Below are 18,601 nucleotides of genomic sequence, written 5' to 3'. Positions count from 1 at the left end.
TTGACATGAAATGGACAGGAATATTTGACAATTGGGATTTCATTTCATGAAAAGGGTATCAAAATGTAATCAAGGTCGGCCGTATTGATAACCACAGGTAACGGATGCTTGGAGATTTAAGGTGGGAATTTTTCTAAACCAAGGACATGCTGAGCCCTCTCAAGAAGTGGGCGAGACATTTGGCAACTATTCCATGTGGAACTGCCCACAGAATGTATCATTACGTCCAGTTTGTTTGATGGGTTGATTGGAGCTATTGGTGTGTAGTGGGGAATCCTGTACAGACTCTCATACTTTCTATGGTCTAGTAGAATATGGCTAGGTTTTGCATTGGAGGGAGTTTAGGTTTTTGTAGGTGAGGCTAATCCGATCCCCACTTTATCGATTATCCTGGTGCTCGAGTATTCAACCTGATTCATCAAAGTGTGTAACACTTATGATGGTGGGCTGTCGGTGACTTAATGTCTGTGTGTCATGCTTCTCGTGAAATGTCCTTGAAGCATCTGACCGCAAACTACGGGCTGTTATATTGATTCTGTCAACTTGTTACCAAATTAATTTCAGTGTACTTCTGCCCTAACTGCTGACCTTGAACTGTAGCTTGTCAATATAATGTCATTTTGCCCTCGGATAACGTGGATTTGTTCTAAATAGAGAAGCATTTGTCCTTCAAATATAGATTTCGATGTAAGAATCTTAAAAACTTTGTTGGCCTTTACCCGATGTGTTGAGAAAAAACAAGGAGTAATAAATCTAACGTGGCATTTTATGATGTGTCTGGAAGACATATGTGACTCGCTCTACCAAAACTAGGCGCTTGTCGCATCTGAACTCGACAGGTTGATACGGACTTGTTGTTCATTTCCCTATTGTAGACCTTTTGTGAAATCTATTACAAACTGATTTGGTCACATTTCACAAAAGGTCTACAATAGGGAAATGAACAACAAGTCTGTATCAACCTGTCAAGTTCAGATGCGACAAGCGCCTAGTTTTGGTAGAGCGAGTCACATATTTATAATTGCGACTTGTTTTTACTGTTGGTCTTATGCCGTGGGAAATCACAATGATGCCAAAGAGTTAACACATTGCCCAAAGGGTTAACATGATATTACTTTAGAAATCGTGCAGATTTTGTTTTTGTGTACCTTCTAGTCCTTCACAAAGACACGTTCATTACCTTCAAAGACATGATCACTAGACATATTTCTTCATCATACCGGTATTCATGAGGCATTCTTTGCTGCATTTCATTTGTGACAACAAAGAATATGCCTTGTTACAGCTTCTCATAACGCTTCCCCGATCTACCTGCGCTGATAGCGGGGTTTTTTGCCAGTCTCTGGTAAGTTGCTTGTAGAATAACGTGAAAGATGTCCCCATGAAATAAAAATACATCAGATCAGATCAGACCTGGTCTGAACAACTGATACCTCTAAGAACAACCATATCATATAAGACATTTGACCTTCACCTATTTTTGAAGGTCATAATAGTAAAATGGCTACAGTATCCACCTTGTCAACACTTTCACCTTGACCTGTTTGTTAAATTGAAGTCCATGCTGTGGACGTATTTTGTCCTTGACCTAATGTCAAGGTCAGGTCAAGGTCACTAATTGCTTTTCAAGGTCAGACTAGTCTAAACTTATCCTTCATACAAGTTCCATTCTCCTGTGATTACAAATACAACACCAAAATGGATACCTTTTGTAACCAGTTCTAGCGACTGCTATAGCCTCGCTATCTACCTGTCATGTGATGAGTTTTTTTCAGATTTTCCTTACCACTGTGAAGCTGAAAGGCATGGCATATTAAGGGCAACCTGGTGCATAAACTAATTGATTGGTTATTGCAGCTTTGTAATGCGACATTACTGTGGCCTTGAGATCCATCCATTACTATCATCCAGAGCTGCTCAGAATAGGCACCCGAAGCTAATTCTAAATCTGAAGCCAACCAGAAATTTTTTCATTTTTTACGCAACCATATCTTATTTAGATTTTGCCTGGGGCGTGATTTCATCTCGGGGGTTTTGTGAAGTTGTGGAGACTTGAAATTATCTCTGTTAGCACAGATTAGATTGCGTATTAAGGGTATGTAATTGGTCTTCTCGGATCACCTGTTAAAAATTAAGTGCTAGAAGTGTGAAGAAAATTGCGAGGCGAGGCGAGGTGAGGCATTGAGGTTTGTGTAGGAACTTGTGAGACTTTATGATGTAAAAGGGTGGGAAAAAAACTATGGCCATACACTCACAATAATCAAAATGTATAGGAAACCATTGAACGTGAAGGAGGGCTGATATAGGAGCCCTTTTTCACCTTTATACTGTTTGAATACATATTGGGCTGAACAGATAAGAGATGATGTACAACCAAGCCACCATGCTACACTGACTCTTTGAAGTCTTAGTTAATCAGAACAGGCATGGGGTTTCCTTTAAGGTAAACCATCACTGGACCATTAGGCATCCTGCAGGCTCAACCAGCACCAATTCCATTCCACACAATAATGCACCCACCAATTTTTACCCAGATATCTTAAAAAATCTGTTTCTAAATGTTGTTGTTCCAAGTCGACTAGTAAAAAAACAACTTTCTTTACGCGGCATAGTTTGCCTGGTTGATCAAGTGATGCTTTCAGCTCAGAATCGGATTTGTATTTTTTCCTGCCTAATAATTGCCAAGGTTACGTCATTAACGTTGCCTTGATGTTCGGAGAGTGATTCAGTTTACCTCTTTGAGTCAAAGGTCTCTCTCCCTAATATCCTCTACGCTTAAAAAAATGGCCGATTGCATTATTGGCTGTGTACATAATGACGTTATTTGGTGGCTCATAAATGCCGAAATGTGTAAAAAACTCAAGGTTTTATGTAATTGTTGTTATTGGTTGGAATGCTATTGCGGTTTATAAAAAATCTCAAGGTTTTGTGATGTTCGTATGAGATCTAGACCCATTGGATCTATTTATGAGACTTGTGGGTGAGTGTGGATGCTAATCATTGTGTCCTTGATGTCAATGCTGTTGTTGTGCTGCTGCTATTATGTGCTATTCTTGGCAGAGTGGCAGTATGAGGTATTTCTAAGCAAGACCGGCTGATGTTTTAAATGCCAAACAGTCTGCGATATCTTGGGAAAGCAAGCTTTGTCGACACAGAAAAAATTGGCAACAGTCAATTTCAAACATATTATTCGGATTCTGAGATTTCATGGTGATTTTCAATGATTTGTCTCCCCCTGAGCATCTCCCTTCTCCCCGAGTCAAGGCCAACCACTTCTCCAAGCAAATGCCACCAATTAAGGACCACAACTTCAGTATTTCTAACACCTCGAACTTTGTGCAATATCTCTTGACCTCGTCTACCTTCCTCCACTTGGACTTGACACCCACCTTCCTGATCAAATCTTAAGGTGTTTACAAATAAAGGTTCAGATGACTAACCTTGGGCTGAACTCACTTGGTGGTCTAATGTGAGCCTGTTTTGCACAAGGTGCACTCTCAAAACCAAAATCGATTGAATGTTGAGGTGAAGTTGGGCTGAAGTTAGGCTGAATTCTCAGCTGTTATCTTTGTCTGTGTTTCCTCAAGTAAGATGCTTAACTATATACCCTTTGATCCTTGTTTCTGACCAAGAGGGATTTGGACTTCTGTCACAGTGAGGGTCCATTGACTTCATGTTACTGGTCTCTAGCTACCCTCCCCAGATGGCTGGGTTTACAAGTTCAGTTGCATTTCCTAGAAATAATTGAGAATTTCTGTCAAACTATGCACTGCTAAGAACTAATACTAAGCTAACGAGTTTCCAAGGCCGCAATTTTGTTGATATAGACTTACCTTACCGGCCTGTCGGAAGTTCAGTACATAAATTGAACTTTAATTGAAACTTCAAGAACTTGAAACTAGCTCCTGCATCTCAAGCCAGAGAGGTACACAGGTTGTTCTTGCCTCTCGGAAATTGCTTTTGCCCTTCCTTGCTTTGAGCGATCTTGAGATAGCGGCAACAAAAACATTGAAATCCTAACGAAAGCGGTACAGTTTCTGTACTATGACATTTCCACGGCGTAACCCTGGGCCATTGCCATTCAGGGTCAGGCAATGGCCATGTAACCTTCAGTTCTCTTCACAAAAACAAATACAAGCAGGAAAACCATGAAGAAATTATTCACACAATGCATGTTGACATTGGTAAGGTTGATCTGACATGTAGGGTATTAACCTTCTCCTCAGAGACACTTGCATATCCATGCCATTTCTTTGGTCCGACCCTTGGCTATTTCTCTTCAAGGTCAACCAGTGACCATACATTATTCCCTCTATTAACCAAAAAGTTAACCAAAATATTATTCATGTTAAAAAGGAAAACACAATAGATGGTTAACCTGGAGGTGGGATAAAAACTTCGCCTCGCCCCGTCTTGAAGCTGCGCCATGATGGTGATATGCTTCCTACTATCGTCTCAGAGGACATCAATGTCTGAAATGCCTCTCAGCTGTTTCCGGCGATTTCCATCCATAATGCACTGCCGATGATTGGCTGCGGGATAGTGACCTTGTGAGGCAATAAAAAGTGTTGCAATAAGAAATGGATCAGCATCTCCTCGGAGAAACGTAGGAGATGATAATGTCACTTTCACCATGCAATCCCTTTGGGAATTGGTCGATGAAGTAATATCATTAAATCGGTGGGCGAATTCATACTTCGAGTTCTTCTTCTGTTTGTTTTCCTACTGTATATTGGTCATCCCACATGCTCCTCCCCCTTGCATTATAGAGAAGGTAGTCATCCAATAAAAGTTGCAATTAGTTCACCAAGTTTTCTGGTCATGACTATGCAGCATGTAGGAAGAAATATTGCTCCAATGACCGATTGTATCTCTTGAAAGGTTTGGCTCAAGACCAAAATTGATATGTGCATTGATTGATACAACGGTCATGATACTATCTTTTCATATATTCCAATCATTGTTCAGCCTCCCATTGCCCACAGTCATGATAAATCTATCTGATTCCGATAACCTGTTAACTAATTATAGGACTTCCGAAGAATTCTCAAGGTCAGTTTATTGGCAGAAATTGATATTAGTTCCTTGTCATCTCACCAGGGAACCTCCAGTTGGACTAAGATGAATTCAAATCAGGTTTTCTATCAAATTTTCTATCAAATTGAGCTCATTGCAATTGCCCATATTCATCATGAAAAAAAGCAATTTTGGGTCTTTCAATTTACATTATTCACACTAAACTGATCAGTTCAGAAGGTAATATAGATGGCAGCCACCAATGAGAAAGATTGTGGTATTAAAAAGAGGTGGTATTTTCCATGCCACAACATGTTGTTGTGTCTCCCCATGTGCACCTGGCTCTCATATGACTCACTTTACGTTCATCATTATCATGTATGTGTTACGGTTTACTTCAGCAAAATTATTCTAATAGATATACGCAGTAATGCCAGCTCTGTATGTTCATTGTTTGAGATTGGATCTGTTTGGCATTAGTCTTATATAAATAACATAAACCGTGTCCAAGGCTGTCACTTGTTGTGTTACTAATCATATCTGTTGCTAAAGTCATGAGATTACTTGGTATATATTTGGTGACCTTGAACAGCGAAGCAAAAACTGGTTTCAACTTGAATTCACCTTTGACTTTGGCCAGAGGGCCAGGTCCATTTGTTCAATCTCATAGGATCCAGTTATCAGTCCTATCTGTCCACATATCTGTGAAATGTCAATATCATTAGTAAAATCAAACAACTTTTGTTCAAGAGTGACAGGTTCCTGCCAATCAGAAATCTTTCATTATTTGTAAATAAAACTTCATGGTGTCATCTGGCTGGTTCTTCAACCAAGCAAAAGCCCTGAGGGTGAATGCAATGGCCGTTTCCACATTTCCAACAAGCAGACTTCTCTAAACTGATTGAAACAGAGTGCTTATACTGTTGGAAGAAGCCCTCGAGCATCTTTAATCTTACAAGACAAGCAATCTTGGCAGTGCAGTACGTCACCCCCGCCTCCTGGTTGACTTCAAATTGTTCAGACGGCCGCCTGTTTCTCTATTGGCAATCGATTCACTCTCAAGCCCCGTGGCAATTTCCGTCCATATCTTGTTGACATCTCTGACCTTCGTCTGCAATCACCGATCAGCTTCAGCTGGAATAATCAATCGTACGAATCTTGGCAAGTCGACTGACCATCATTCATTGATTGGCTGCTGCATCTCTATCGATTGGCTGTTGGCCCAAACTGCATTCATGATTCTCTGATACCAAGTCAGTCTACTTTAAGTAGGCAATCATTCATTTCTGTAAAATATTTGGTTGAGAGGACATAATTCAGGGTAAGAGCAAGGTTTGTGAAATTCCAAAAGAGGTGTTTTGACGCTTGTCATATGCGATAAAAATTGCACAATGGCGAGTTTCCACATATGATTTCTCCTCCTGAAACTTCCTTCCCAGCTGAGCCTACTTTGCCTTGAAATGTCAGCGATTCCTGATCTCTTGCCAACATGTTTTGGACAAGACTACCGATTGTCTGCTAATAGCAAAGCTCCGTTACAGCCAATAATAAGTCAAGGTCAGGATGTTGTTTTCACCCAAGATCCCTGACAGCGCAGAGCTTCGACATGAGCAAATGTCATTAACGTGCAATCATCAGGGACCTTATTCATGACTTCTCTCTCGTATGATTTCCGCTGACACTTCATTCATGGCTAAGCCAACCTGGGTCATCTTGTCTGACATTAACGTTTTGTAAATTGGCATCCAAGGACGTAGTAATCCCATCAGAGTTGTGGTCTGACGTTGAATGCTAAGCAAGGATAGTGTCATGGTGTTATTTGCTCTTGTCCTTGTAAGATTTATCAGTGAAAGGAAGATGAGAAGGTTGGCGTCTTTGACTTGTAGTAAAGTCTGGTGATAGGATTATGTTGCAGAAATGCCAGGATATAGTAGAAGCATTCAGACCAATGTCAGTTAGTATGGGGAATGTTCATTCTAAACACCTTCGGTGCCAAACAGCGTATATCTACGTCTGTCACGCCCAACTGTTAGGTGTCTAACAACGTAGATCTACGTTGTCAGACAGGGCCAGGGGTTCCCTTAGGCTGTGGCTATCTTGAGCTACCAAATGTAAAAAAGAAAAATGTCTCACAGCTATTTACTATGAATCCAATCTTAGATCTTTACCACACTATTGCAATTTTGCAGTCACAAATCAAATCTTTGCCTGAAGACGTGTACATTCCCTAATTAACGACAACAGCAATGTTCTACTCATCAGCGTAAAATCATCTCTAGTACAATTTCACGATATCAACACGACCTTGAGCAATCGGTGGCTGACTGTATTCATGAATTCAATATAGGCTCGTAGCAAGCCACGAGAGTGAAGGAGAATGGTATGATTGATCGACGATAGTCTCTCTGACCGACCAGCGGTAATCCAATATCGGCTCAGAGGAGTACTCTATCGATCGCACTGTTATCAAGGGGCAAGTGACCTTGGAGCTTTTCTGGATCTCGCTACGTATTAGCTGTGACTCGAGGTTAAATTGTTGGAAGGTTCTCGACAGGGAACTCTAAAGCTATTTGTCGCTTCATTGTATGTTGTTAGCATGATGTGATGAGGCTTGAAACCCAGGGATTTTGAAGGGCATTTTCTTCGGTGATGACTTAAGTTTTTTGTTGTAATTTGGTCTGTCGTGTTCGTGTAGCTTCGGATTCACTTTTAAGATCTTAATTCTGTAATCCCCACAAGTTTTTAATCCCCAATCTCATGAATCAAACTAATCACTCCCGATTGCATTTCCTTGTTCCAGACACTCAATTCCTTAAAAAACAGATTGCTTTTGGCAGTCATTAAAAAAAATCATGTTACACACTGTCTCTTTTTCCAAGGTCGCTTGTTTTTTGCGATGTTATTTTATAGATTTCACGAAACCTGATCTGATGATGACATGACGTGAGTAGTGTATAAGATTATCTTCCAATGAGCTCAAGTTGGGACTCTAATCAGCCTTGCTAATGATGATTATTTGTTGATGAGTGTTGAAAAGATCTAATGTATGGAAAGAGTATCGAAGGCAGGGTTCTTTTTACGAATGAGCTGGAACTTCAAATTGAATTAGCCACTAATTAGAAAACAGCTACAGGCAACAATTGAAAACAAAATGAGGATGATATGAATGTCTGCTAACTGCTCTGCCAAAATGCAATTTACTCACAGAACGTAATTTGCTCATGTACGTCTATAAGTGCATCTGACCTTTCAGAGCATATCAACTTGCAATTGTGTCCCGAAGTTCCCAATTTATAGGTCTAATTGACCCTCCCTATGACATCTTGTGGCCCCAAATTGCTACTGGAAGTGAATTGATGACCGTCAAATGATCAACCAGTTTGGCTTGGAAGTGCTACTGAACCTCATTGTACTCAAGTCACCAAGTCATCATTCTGAGACAAACAACAGTTATGGTAAAGTACGTTTACGAGACTAATCCCCAGTGTAAACCCTTTCGCTTGTCTAAGCAAATATTTTCTTTGGTGCAGCTTGGTTGACAGCTTTTGGTCAATCCGGAGGCCAGCAAGAAAGTGTGTGTAGAGATGTTGGAGTTTTGTGCTTCAGTCACGATTGTCATTTTGAGTTTCTTCTCACGTGTCCTTGGCTGTGACCCAAGGTCATTAGCTTGCAAGTCTTGAACTTGTTGACTGCTGACTGTGGCTGGGGCAGTAATTGGGGAGGTGCTGCAACTCAAGGTCAATTTACTATGCTAATGGTCACTCATCAAGCTATAGGTTCGTGCTTGGGACTTTGGGGCTAATCAGTCACTATAATCCTCCTTGGCTGTCGGTTTGACTCTAGAAATCTTTGATCATCATGCAAAAGCTATTCCTATTATGCAATTAGTCAGCAGTTCAAAGTCTCAACATATGACATGTTTGATATCGGGAGCACTTGACAGCTAAAAGCTTGAAAAAAGAGGGAAAAAGCAGAAAACTGTGTGGCCTTGAGAAACTTGGTATTCATTCACTGTACTGGATTCTCACATCTGAATGTCAATAACAAACGCTATTTGCTATTTGCTATTCTGTTGTTCATTTTAAAGTATTGGTATTTAAAATGACTTTCAAGAGTCTCATATCTCAAAGGCAATCTGAGATGCCTATCACTCTGTGAAGAATCACATGGCAATTTCAGTGTCACATGACTTTCTATCGCGGCTCATCCCATTCAACTGCTATGAAATTATCTGATTCTAGAACTGTCCAAGGTTGAACCAAAACATCATTTCCAAGGCCAATAATATCAATCTCCCCGTGATCACCACAAGGTCGATTATCAGATCCCAAGGACAGTAATATCTCGCTGCCCATGATTCCAAGGCCACTACCTGCGTCCTTGAGCCTAGATGAGTGATACAGACAGCACCTTTCAGTCACCTCCGTTCAATTATGTTACATTAATGGCAGGCTATTTTCATTGGATGGCGTATTAGACAGATAATATCGCTGGTTGGCTATTATCTGAGACCGTCATTGACATTTACTTTCCTCTCTCGCGATGGATAACTTGACTTCCAGTGTTCCTGGTCAAGGTTCATTCATCAGACGGACAGTTTTTGATTTCATCTATATCACAGTCATCTTCACCAAATGTCAAGTTACTTTTGACGCTGAGTCTCCAATTCGAGTCTTTGATCGAAGTTCTGCATGGGCAGATTAATTCATCAGACAGACAATTGTCGATTTCGTCCGTGAATGATTCAGCAATTAGTTGACAGTGGCAACCAGTATTACTAGATCAGTACCACAGCTTGGATTAAGAGATGTTTAACTTTTTGTTATTGACTGAGGGTTTTTACTCGAGTTATTTTGAATCGCCAGGGATCAGAAACAACAGCTGTTGATTTTGTCCGTGAATGATTCAGCAATTAGTTGACAGTGGCAACCAGTATTACTAGATCAGTACCACAGCTTGGATTAAGAGATGTTTAACTTTTTGTTATTGACTGAGGGTTTTTACTCGAGTTATTTTGAATCACCAGGCATCAGAAACAACTGCTGTTTGTTGTTTTCCTGAAAGTGTTTTGTCAATATCCTGCATACTTGTGGCTTCAGACACTGGCTTTGCCGACCCTTCAGACTTTGTCAACAACCTGACATCTGTTGACTGGAACCTTTACCAAGATTGGTTGGGGGAGTAGAACTGCTAGTCATGATGCCAAGGCAGAATCATCTGCTCAAGTAGTTTGGCTGATTAGAATATGATGGCTTTGAAAGCAATGTGTCCACTTTACTTCTTGTCAACCAGTATTACTGGATCAGTACCACAGCTTGGATTAAGAGATGTTTAACTTTTTGTTATTGACTGAGGGTTTTTACTCGAGTTATTTTGAATCGCCAGGGATCAGAAACAACTGCTGTTTGTTGTTTTCCTGAAAGTGTTTTGTCGATATCCTGCATACTTGTGGCGACAGACACTGGCTTTGCCAACCCTTCAGACTTTGTCAACAACCTGACATCTGTTGACTGGAACCTTTACCAAGATTGGTTGGAGTACAACTGCCAGTCATGATGCCAAGGCAGAATCATCTGCTCAAGCAGTTTGGCTGATTAGAATATGATGGCTCTGAAAGCAATGTGTCCACGTTACTTCTTGTCAGTTTCAGTGAAACATTCACTTGACTAACAATGGCTAATATGTTCCACAGATCAGGGCAAGAGCTACCTCTCGTGGATTTCGTTACTTAACCTTATGAAACAAGGAATCTTAGTATCACAAATAGACTATTTCCTCTTGAAATTCTTTCTCATTCTCGTTCTCTTTATTCCATATCTCCTCTTGTACCATTCATCCAGTGATGTCACACGTACCTCTTGGTGTTGACTTTCCCTCTAGGGATCATTGCTCCAATACGCTATTGTCCTCTAACCTTGAGAGTTCCTGTTTGTCACTTTCATGCTAGCTAATCTCACTGATTTCAAGCTGCAGCAATCGCCCACCGTTCAAAAATTCCTTTACTCGTTTTGTGTTTTTAAAGCTAAACTAATATGACAGTGATAAAGAAAGGTACATGTAATGTACTAAAATAATAACCATCGAGATACAGCCTGAGATACAGCCACATTACATTACTGCTATAAATCAGCCTCCACGAGGTTGCTGCTGATAGCTAACATAACCTTGAATTGGTTCTGATCTTGTGATTGATGAAGACCCACATGCGACTGTGTGGGCATATTTTTTCTCTCTCTGCGAAACTGATTTGAGATCATGATTATGGGTGGTTATTTCCGCATAAATAGAGGTTGTCTCAAATAGACATTTTATGTCGTGTTATGACTCGAATAGACGTTTGGTGGCGCTCGTTTTAACGGAGACGTACCTGAAATAAACATATTGTGTCGTATCTCAAATAGACATACACTCAAATAGACGTTTGGTGGCGCTCGTATCTCAAATAAAGCGCCACCAAACGTCTATTTGAGTGTATGTCTATTTGAAAAGCGCCACCAAACGTCTATTCGAGTCATAACACGACATAAAATGTCTATTTGAGACAACCTCTATTTATGCGGAAATAACCGCCCATACATGATGATTGGTTCATTTTATGCAGTGCAAGATACCAGTAATGGCATATTGTACTGATTTTGCGGGTCTGAGTGCCTGGGAGGACAAGTTTGTCTTTACACATAGAAATTATGATAGATGTATCTCATGGCTGGTGTGCTCGCTGGCATCCTATTCCTCTGGCCAATAAAACACAAACGGATGGAATTATTTTGAGCCAAATGCACTTGGCGTTGACCCTCGCCTGTCATGTGGTCTTTGTTGTCTACTCTGGGCATCTGCTCAATAATCCAACATTTGATGATGCAGCTATCTTTGTATTGATCCGGTGACACACTTGTTTAATATCTTTGTGCTTGTACAGTGCTAAAGGTGTCTCCAGCACTCGCGATTGAGATGTGGAAACCTTTGACCATTATTGACAGTTATCCTTGACAGAAGTCATTTAGTTCAGAAATATGTCACATGTCATGTTCATGACAGACAGCTGATAGTTAAGTGTGCTGAACAGGACCCTGACCGCAAACAACCACTATAAATCAATCCATCACGGTCATTCCAGTCTGTTTCACCAGGTATGAAAGCTAGTAATATCGTAAGATCGATTCAGTTTTGTAATTCATCATAGAGAAGTTTAAGCCCTGTCTGTTAAACCTGGCTAATGATTATTGAGTTATAAGCCAATCAGAATGAATGAACTTGACCTCCAATTATTTATAGATCACAGAGGTGCAGTAGTGCATGTTGATATTGATGAATCAGCGAGGGGGCATGTCATTGGTGACATTGTCAAGGTTTTTATGATTATCGAGACAGCATTACCATTTAAATACTAATGGGGTTGGAGGGAACACGATATCAATATTAAGGGGGCATCTTTTTGAGCTGTGGGTATTTTATTTTGACATGCATGGAAAAAGTACTCCTTGGGATTTCCTTTGATCAATCCAGTGTTTCGTAAATTTTGTTTTGCAGTGCGGCCAGTGTATCAGTTGATGTATTTGACATCAAAAACCTTATGAGTGACTTTTCACCTGACACTCACTTACAGATATTTTCATTCATGTCTTTGCAGGGCTCATTCCCAAGAAGTGACTTCGCATTCAAGGTGTACATTCCAGCCACACGTCAAGTAGAGGAGAGTAGGATTGAGGACTGAGCCAGCTCATTTTGCGGTACAATGCAACACGTCTACTATGGAAAGCAATGCAGTTTCCGAATCCGACAAAGAGCTTCACACTTTGCTAAAATCGACATTTCAGACAGGACAGTTCAACTTGAAAAATTGATACACATGATATGATGTGAAATGGTAAAAACCGGATTGTTTGCAATTGACTGACGATGGAGTGCCGAATAAACTCGGTAAAATGTGAATCTTGTGCAATTGACTAACAATGGTGTGCCGAATATACTCGGGTCAGAAACTGCCTGGAGCCTCATCTTGTAAAACAAGCATGGGCTTTGATTAGGCATGTTTATATCTGAGTTTGAATCTTTAGACATTACATATGATCGGAGTTGCTTCGATTTCTAGAAAGCACAATTTAGATATCCTTGACATAATTAATCACAATACCCTGAATTCAATGTGGTGAGAATACTTTGGCTATCGTCCAGGTCTCCAGTGTGGCCTTGATACTATGTCAACAAGAGTTGTTAAGAGGACAAGAGTTGAAAAAGTACATGCATATATAAGTTGGGGGGATGGCCAGAGTTATTTGTGAGTGCACTTTCGTCATCATGTTGAAAATGGCGTACTCTTCAACACTATTATAAAGCTGGTTTAGGGGCATCTCTTGCACATAGGGCTATAACATATACGATTGGCATTTTGTACAGGAACCCTCTACCAGCTTCATTGCGTTGACACATTTCGACGTAGGGAGCAAGGGAAAGTGTTCCCCACCTCCACCACTTGTGTTTTGAGTAGGCCCTCATAACAACTTTTTTCAGTGATGAATTGAACGTGGCCCTATTGCTAAATGCTCAAAATCATGAGATGTTGAAGAGTAGGACTGGTCAAAGTGACTGATTCTGCGATGATATGATCTCGACTGTCACCGATTAGGAAGTAGGCTTTTGATAAATCGCTGCAGATGGAGCTGCTAATAGTTGTGGTGATGATGATACCGGTTATGAAAATAATGATTAGATCTTCTACCTACTTCATATATCACTGCTATTCATCATTGCATACTTGAGGGTCATCAACATACTCCCTCCATTGCACTGTGCTTTTCGTCCGCGTGCAGTCCCTTTTTGCCAAAACCAATTGGCTCATGCTTGCTGCAAATGTACCAGAAAAAGAGAGGAGCCATAAATACTTAGATAACCGTCTTTATGGTAATTATGTGGCATTTATGATGCTTTCTTACAATCAATAATGCCTGAGTGACTCCAGATGCAACACCACCTTGGTATAGTTGCACCATCTAATGCTATAAAAAGTAAATATCTCCGCTCTGGGGATAAAAGTATTGATTCGTTCACTACCTGATGCATGCTTCTTTAGAATCTGGTGATATATGAAGACGGTAGACTGCTCAGAAAAAATGATACTGTATATTAATGCACTTGGTGCAAGGCCGTTGGGTTAGTTAATTTGTTGAATTTATGTGGTGATGTTTTTTTGTGCAAATTGATTTTTTGGTAACTGTTAGTCTATGCTACAATATTGTATCAGATAATCACCCTTATGTGAATAGCCTTATCTTTTTTTTTTAATTGGCAATAAATTTCCCACAAAAGTGATTGCGACATGTTTTATTTGTTGCTGCCTGTCTTTTACTGCCAAACATCAAGCTTTCGCTAGTAGATATTGCATATGTGCCATGTGCAGTCTCTCTGTGGGTTAACTAAATTGGAAATGAAAACACCACATCCACAGGTCTGTCACTCAATATCCGTGGCAGGTGAAGGTATCAGTTAACCTATTGCAACACCATAGAAACAAGGCATGTTGGAAGGTCACAACGGAATTATATAGAAATGTGTGGTCTTACACCCCTCAAAATGAATTAGGCTTTTGTTGGGTTTTTTTCTGTCATCAATGCCTCTCCAGGTAGGCACATATTTTTTAGGCAGACTGATACGTTTACCCACTGTGATACCCCTGATATAAAGTATTGTAACATCATACCAGATATGGCTTATTTCTTTATTCTGCCAGTGCATTCTGTTCACCTCAGACTCGTCTGTGTCACCTCAAGGTTACTTGCATCTGTGTACAATCATCCAGTGTTCTGTGTGGAATGCACAGTGCACACATGTAATCGCTTTGAACTAAGCTGACAGACTTTGAGTGTCATTCAACTGGATATTGCACTTGATGTGCTGACATAACTTGTGTAGTAACCTGTCTTGTGAATGTGTTATTGCCTGTACAATCTAATTATCAGCATACATCAGTGACGGCACCCATCAAAAGATTGGAATCCCAATATTATTGGGTGAAAAGGGTGGAACAGCAAGAAAACTGTATTGCGTGTAGAATCTATTTGTAATCATTTGTACAATGTCATCGCCCACAATGTTCAGCTATTTTCCTGTCATTTGTGCTATAAAACCATCTCAACTTTGCCAGAATTTTCTGTATGCTGTTGTACATAAATGTACAATGATATCTACTCTCGTGATCACAAGTGTTTGCTGTGGCCAAAATGGCCTGTATCAAAATATTTCAACCAAATCTCACAAAATATGTTGTAGTGAGAAGTGACCTATTTTGCTCAAATGCTGCGAAATCACACTTTGATTTGAAAGAGGCCATTTTGGCTACATCGGTGGCTTATCATCTAGAGAGTAGTAGCAAGTGTGAGATCATGTAAATACATGTATATCTGTAAACTTCCAAATAATCATTCACCTGTATGGTTCCTGGGACAATAAAATGCTTCAGAAATATTTTAAGAAGTGTGTCAGTCGTTTCTTTCCCTGCAAAGTCTTTGTTCATTGTTGAAAGTACAGTTTGGGGCTTTCAAGGAGTACAGCAATTACAATCTGCCGGATCCCACTCAACAGGCAGACACAGATGACAGCACAGAAAGATTCACAGCACTTAATGTTGTGACATAGATTATATCATTCGAAAAAGTGTGTGAAATACTATCACATCCAACAAGATTTCTATCCAAAGTCATCAGAGACAGTGGTACAAAACACTGTCACAACCATGATGACATGTCACATCTGAGGGTGAAAATACTGTCACAACCAACATGATTTCTATCCAAAGTCATCAGAGACAGTGGTACAAAACACTGTCACAACCATGATGACTTGTCACATCTGAGGGTGAAAATACTGTCACAACCAACATGATTTCTATCCAAAGTCATCAGAGACAGTGGTACAAAACACTGTCACAACCATGATGACTTGTCACATCTGAGGGTGAAAATACTGTCACAACCAACATGATTTCTATCCAAAGTCATCAGAGACAGTGGTACAAAACACTGTCACAACCATGATGACTTGTCACATCTGAGGGTGAAAATACTATCACAACCAACATGATTTCTATCCAAAGTCATCAGAGACAGTGGTACAAAACACTGTCGCAACCATGATGACTTGTCACATCTGAGGGTGAAAATACTGTCACAACCAAGGTCATCCATACTATCATCATACTTCATGGGGCAAAACAGTGTCACATGATAAATACAGTTGGACAGGGTACTGTCAACGATGTTACATGAAGACACAATGGGACTCAGCAATGCCACCACCATGATTGGCAAAGAGGGACAGAGGAACAGCCACCATGATTCACATTGAAGAGGACAAAACTTTTCACATCCATAATAGACAGAGACAGGGGGACAACACCTGTCACAACCATGATAGATGGACACCTGGGGACAAAAACTGTCACAACTAGCATCACTTCTGTCATATCCAAGGGTGAAAAGACTCATGATCATTACCATTCTGGTTGTGTAGTTCTGTCCCCAGTGATCATCATTAAGGTATTGACTGGGGTCATCACCTGCGTCTTTCAATCATCCTGCTGGTGACCGGGGTCTCCGATCATAATGGGATAGTTCTCCCACAGTTCCAGGTAATAATCATAGCTGTGTCTGAGCTCAGCTTTCAATCAGCATACTATAACTGGTTACCTGCTCATTGTCAGTATTCATTCTGGTTGTTGCAGTTTGCATTCGTACCTCAGGTAAGCAATCAATCATGATTGCAGCTTTGTAGCAAGTTGGTTTAAAACAAACGCTGACGGGTCCGATCCCCAGTCCAAATGCTGGTGAATGTCCCTTCGGACAGGTAGGTCTGATCCCCAGTCCAAATGCTGGTGAATGTCCCTTCTGACAGGTAGGTCTGATCCCCAGTCCAAATGCTGGTGAATGTCCCTTCTGACAGGTAGGTCTGATCCCCAGTCCAAATGCTGGTGAATGTCCCTTCTGACAGGTAGGTCCGATCCCCAGTCCAAATGCTGGTGAACTTCCCTTCTGACAGGTAGGTCCGATCCCCCAGTCCAAATGCTGGTGAACTTCCCTTCTGACAGGTAGGTCCGATCCCCAGTCCAAATGCTGGTGAATGTCCCTTCTGACAGGTAGGTCAATCCCCAGTCCAAATGCTGGTGAACATCCCTTCTCACAGGTAGGTCCGATCCCCAGTCCAAATGCTGGTGAACATCCCTTCTCACAGGTAGGTCCGATCCCCCAGTCCAAATGCTGGTGAATGTCCCTTCTGACAGGTAGGTCTGATCCCCAGTCCAATTGCTGGTGAACGTCCCTTCTCACATGTAGGTCCGATCCCCAGTCCAAATGCTGGTGAACGTCCCTTCTCACAGGTAGGTCCGATCCCCAGTCCAAATGCTGGTGAACGTCCCTTCTCACAGGTAGGTCTGATCCCCAGTCCAATTGCTGGTGAACGTCCCTTCTCACAGGTAGGTCCGATCCCCAGTCCAAATGCTGGTGAACGTCCCTTCTGACAGGTAGGTCCGATCCCCAGTCCAAATGCTGGTGAACGTCCCTTCTCACAGGTAGGTCCGATCCCCAGTCCAAATGCTGGTGAACGTCCCTTCTGACAGGTAGGTCCGATCCCCAGTCCAAATGCTGGTGAACGTCCCTTCTGACAGGTAGGTCCGATCCCCAGTCCAAATGCTGGTGAACGTCCCTTCTCACAGGTAGGTCCGATCCCCCAGTCCAAATGCTGGTGAACGTCCCTTCTCACAGGTAGGTCTGATCCCCAGTCCAAATGCTGGTGAACGTCCCTTCTCACAGGTAGGTCTGATCCCCAGTCCAAATGCTGGTGAACGTCCCTTCTGACAGGTAGGTCCGATCCCCAGTCCAAATGCTGGTGAACGTCCCTTCTGACAGGTAGGTCTGATCCCCAGTCCAATTGCTGGTGAACGTCCCTTCTGACAGGTAGGTCTGATCCCCAGTCCAAATGCTGGTGAACGTCCCTTCCGACAGGTAGGTCTGATCCCCAGTCCAAATGCTGGTGAACGTCCCTTCCGACAGGTAGGTCTGATCCCCAGTCCAAATGCTGGTGAATGTCCCTTCTGACAGGTAGGTCTGATCCCCAGTCCAAATGCTGGTGAACGTCCCTTCCGACAGGTAGGTCTGATCCCCAGTCCAAATGCTGGTGAACGTCCCTTCCGACAGGTAGGTCTGATCCCCAGTCCAAATGCTGGTGAACGTCCCTTCTGACAGGTAGGTCCGATCCCCCAGTCCAAATGCTGGTGAACGTCCCTTCTGACAGGTAGGTCCGATCCCCCAATCCAAATGCTGGTGAACGTCCCTCCCGACAGGTAGGTCCGATCCCCAATCCAAATGCTGGTGAATGTCCCTTCCAACAGGTAGTCTGTCATGCCACCCATCCACTGAATAGCTACGTCCAAAGTTCCTTAATTTGGGCAATGGGAACATCTGCACTAACGGCAAAGGAATCCTCCTATATCATGCATTTCATGGGGACACACTCGATACAGATGTTCGCCATCAAACCTGACATTTTAGGAATAGACACCATTGGACATGACGAAGACAAGATAAATGTTAGCATA

At 41.6% G+C, this 18,601-nt stretch overlaps 1 protein-coding gene across 2 annotated transcripts in view; it reads left to right on the top strand.

The window, feature by feature from the left end:
- Positions 1 to 15,486, top strand: part of LOC135484447 (DNA polymerase epsilon subunit 2-like) — a 30,890-nt gene extending 15,404 nt beyond the window's left edge. The window contains exon 2 of one of the 2 annotated variants that reach the window (XR_010446451.1): positions 12,647 to 13,851. Coding sequence is in view for 1 of the 2 variants with exons in the window: in XM_064765920.1 (XP_064621990.1) it covers positions 12,647 to 12,730 (84 nt within the window). In the remaining variant the exon portion in view is untranslated. Of the gene's footprint in view, positions 1 to 12,646 lie in introns of both variants that reach the window. The other variant, XM_064765920.1, reaches the window with a different exon arrangement.
- Positions 15,487 to 18,601: the final 3,115 nt, after the last annotated feature.

The sequence above is a fragment of the Lineus longissimus genome, chromosome 3 (assembly GCF_910592395.1).
Source record: "Lineus longissimus chromosome 3, tnLinLong1.2, whole genome shotgun sequence".
Lineage (NCBI taxonomy): Eukaryota > Metazoa > Nemertea > Pilidiophora > Heteronemertea > Lineidae > Lineus > Lineus longissimus.
The sequence above is the reverse complement of the archived record's forward strand: the minus strand, read 5'-3'. Positions and strand labels throughout refer to the sequence as shown.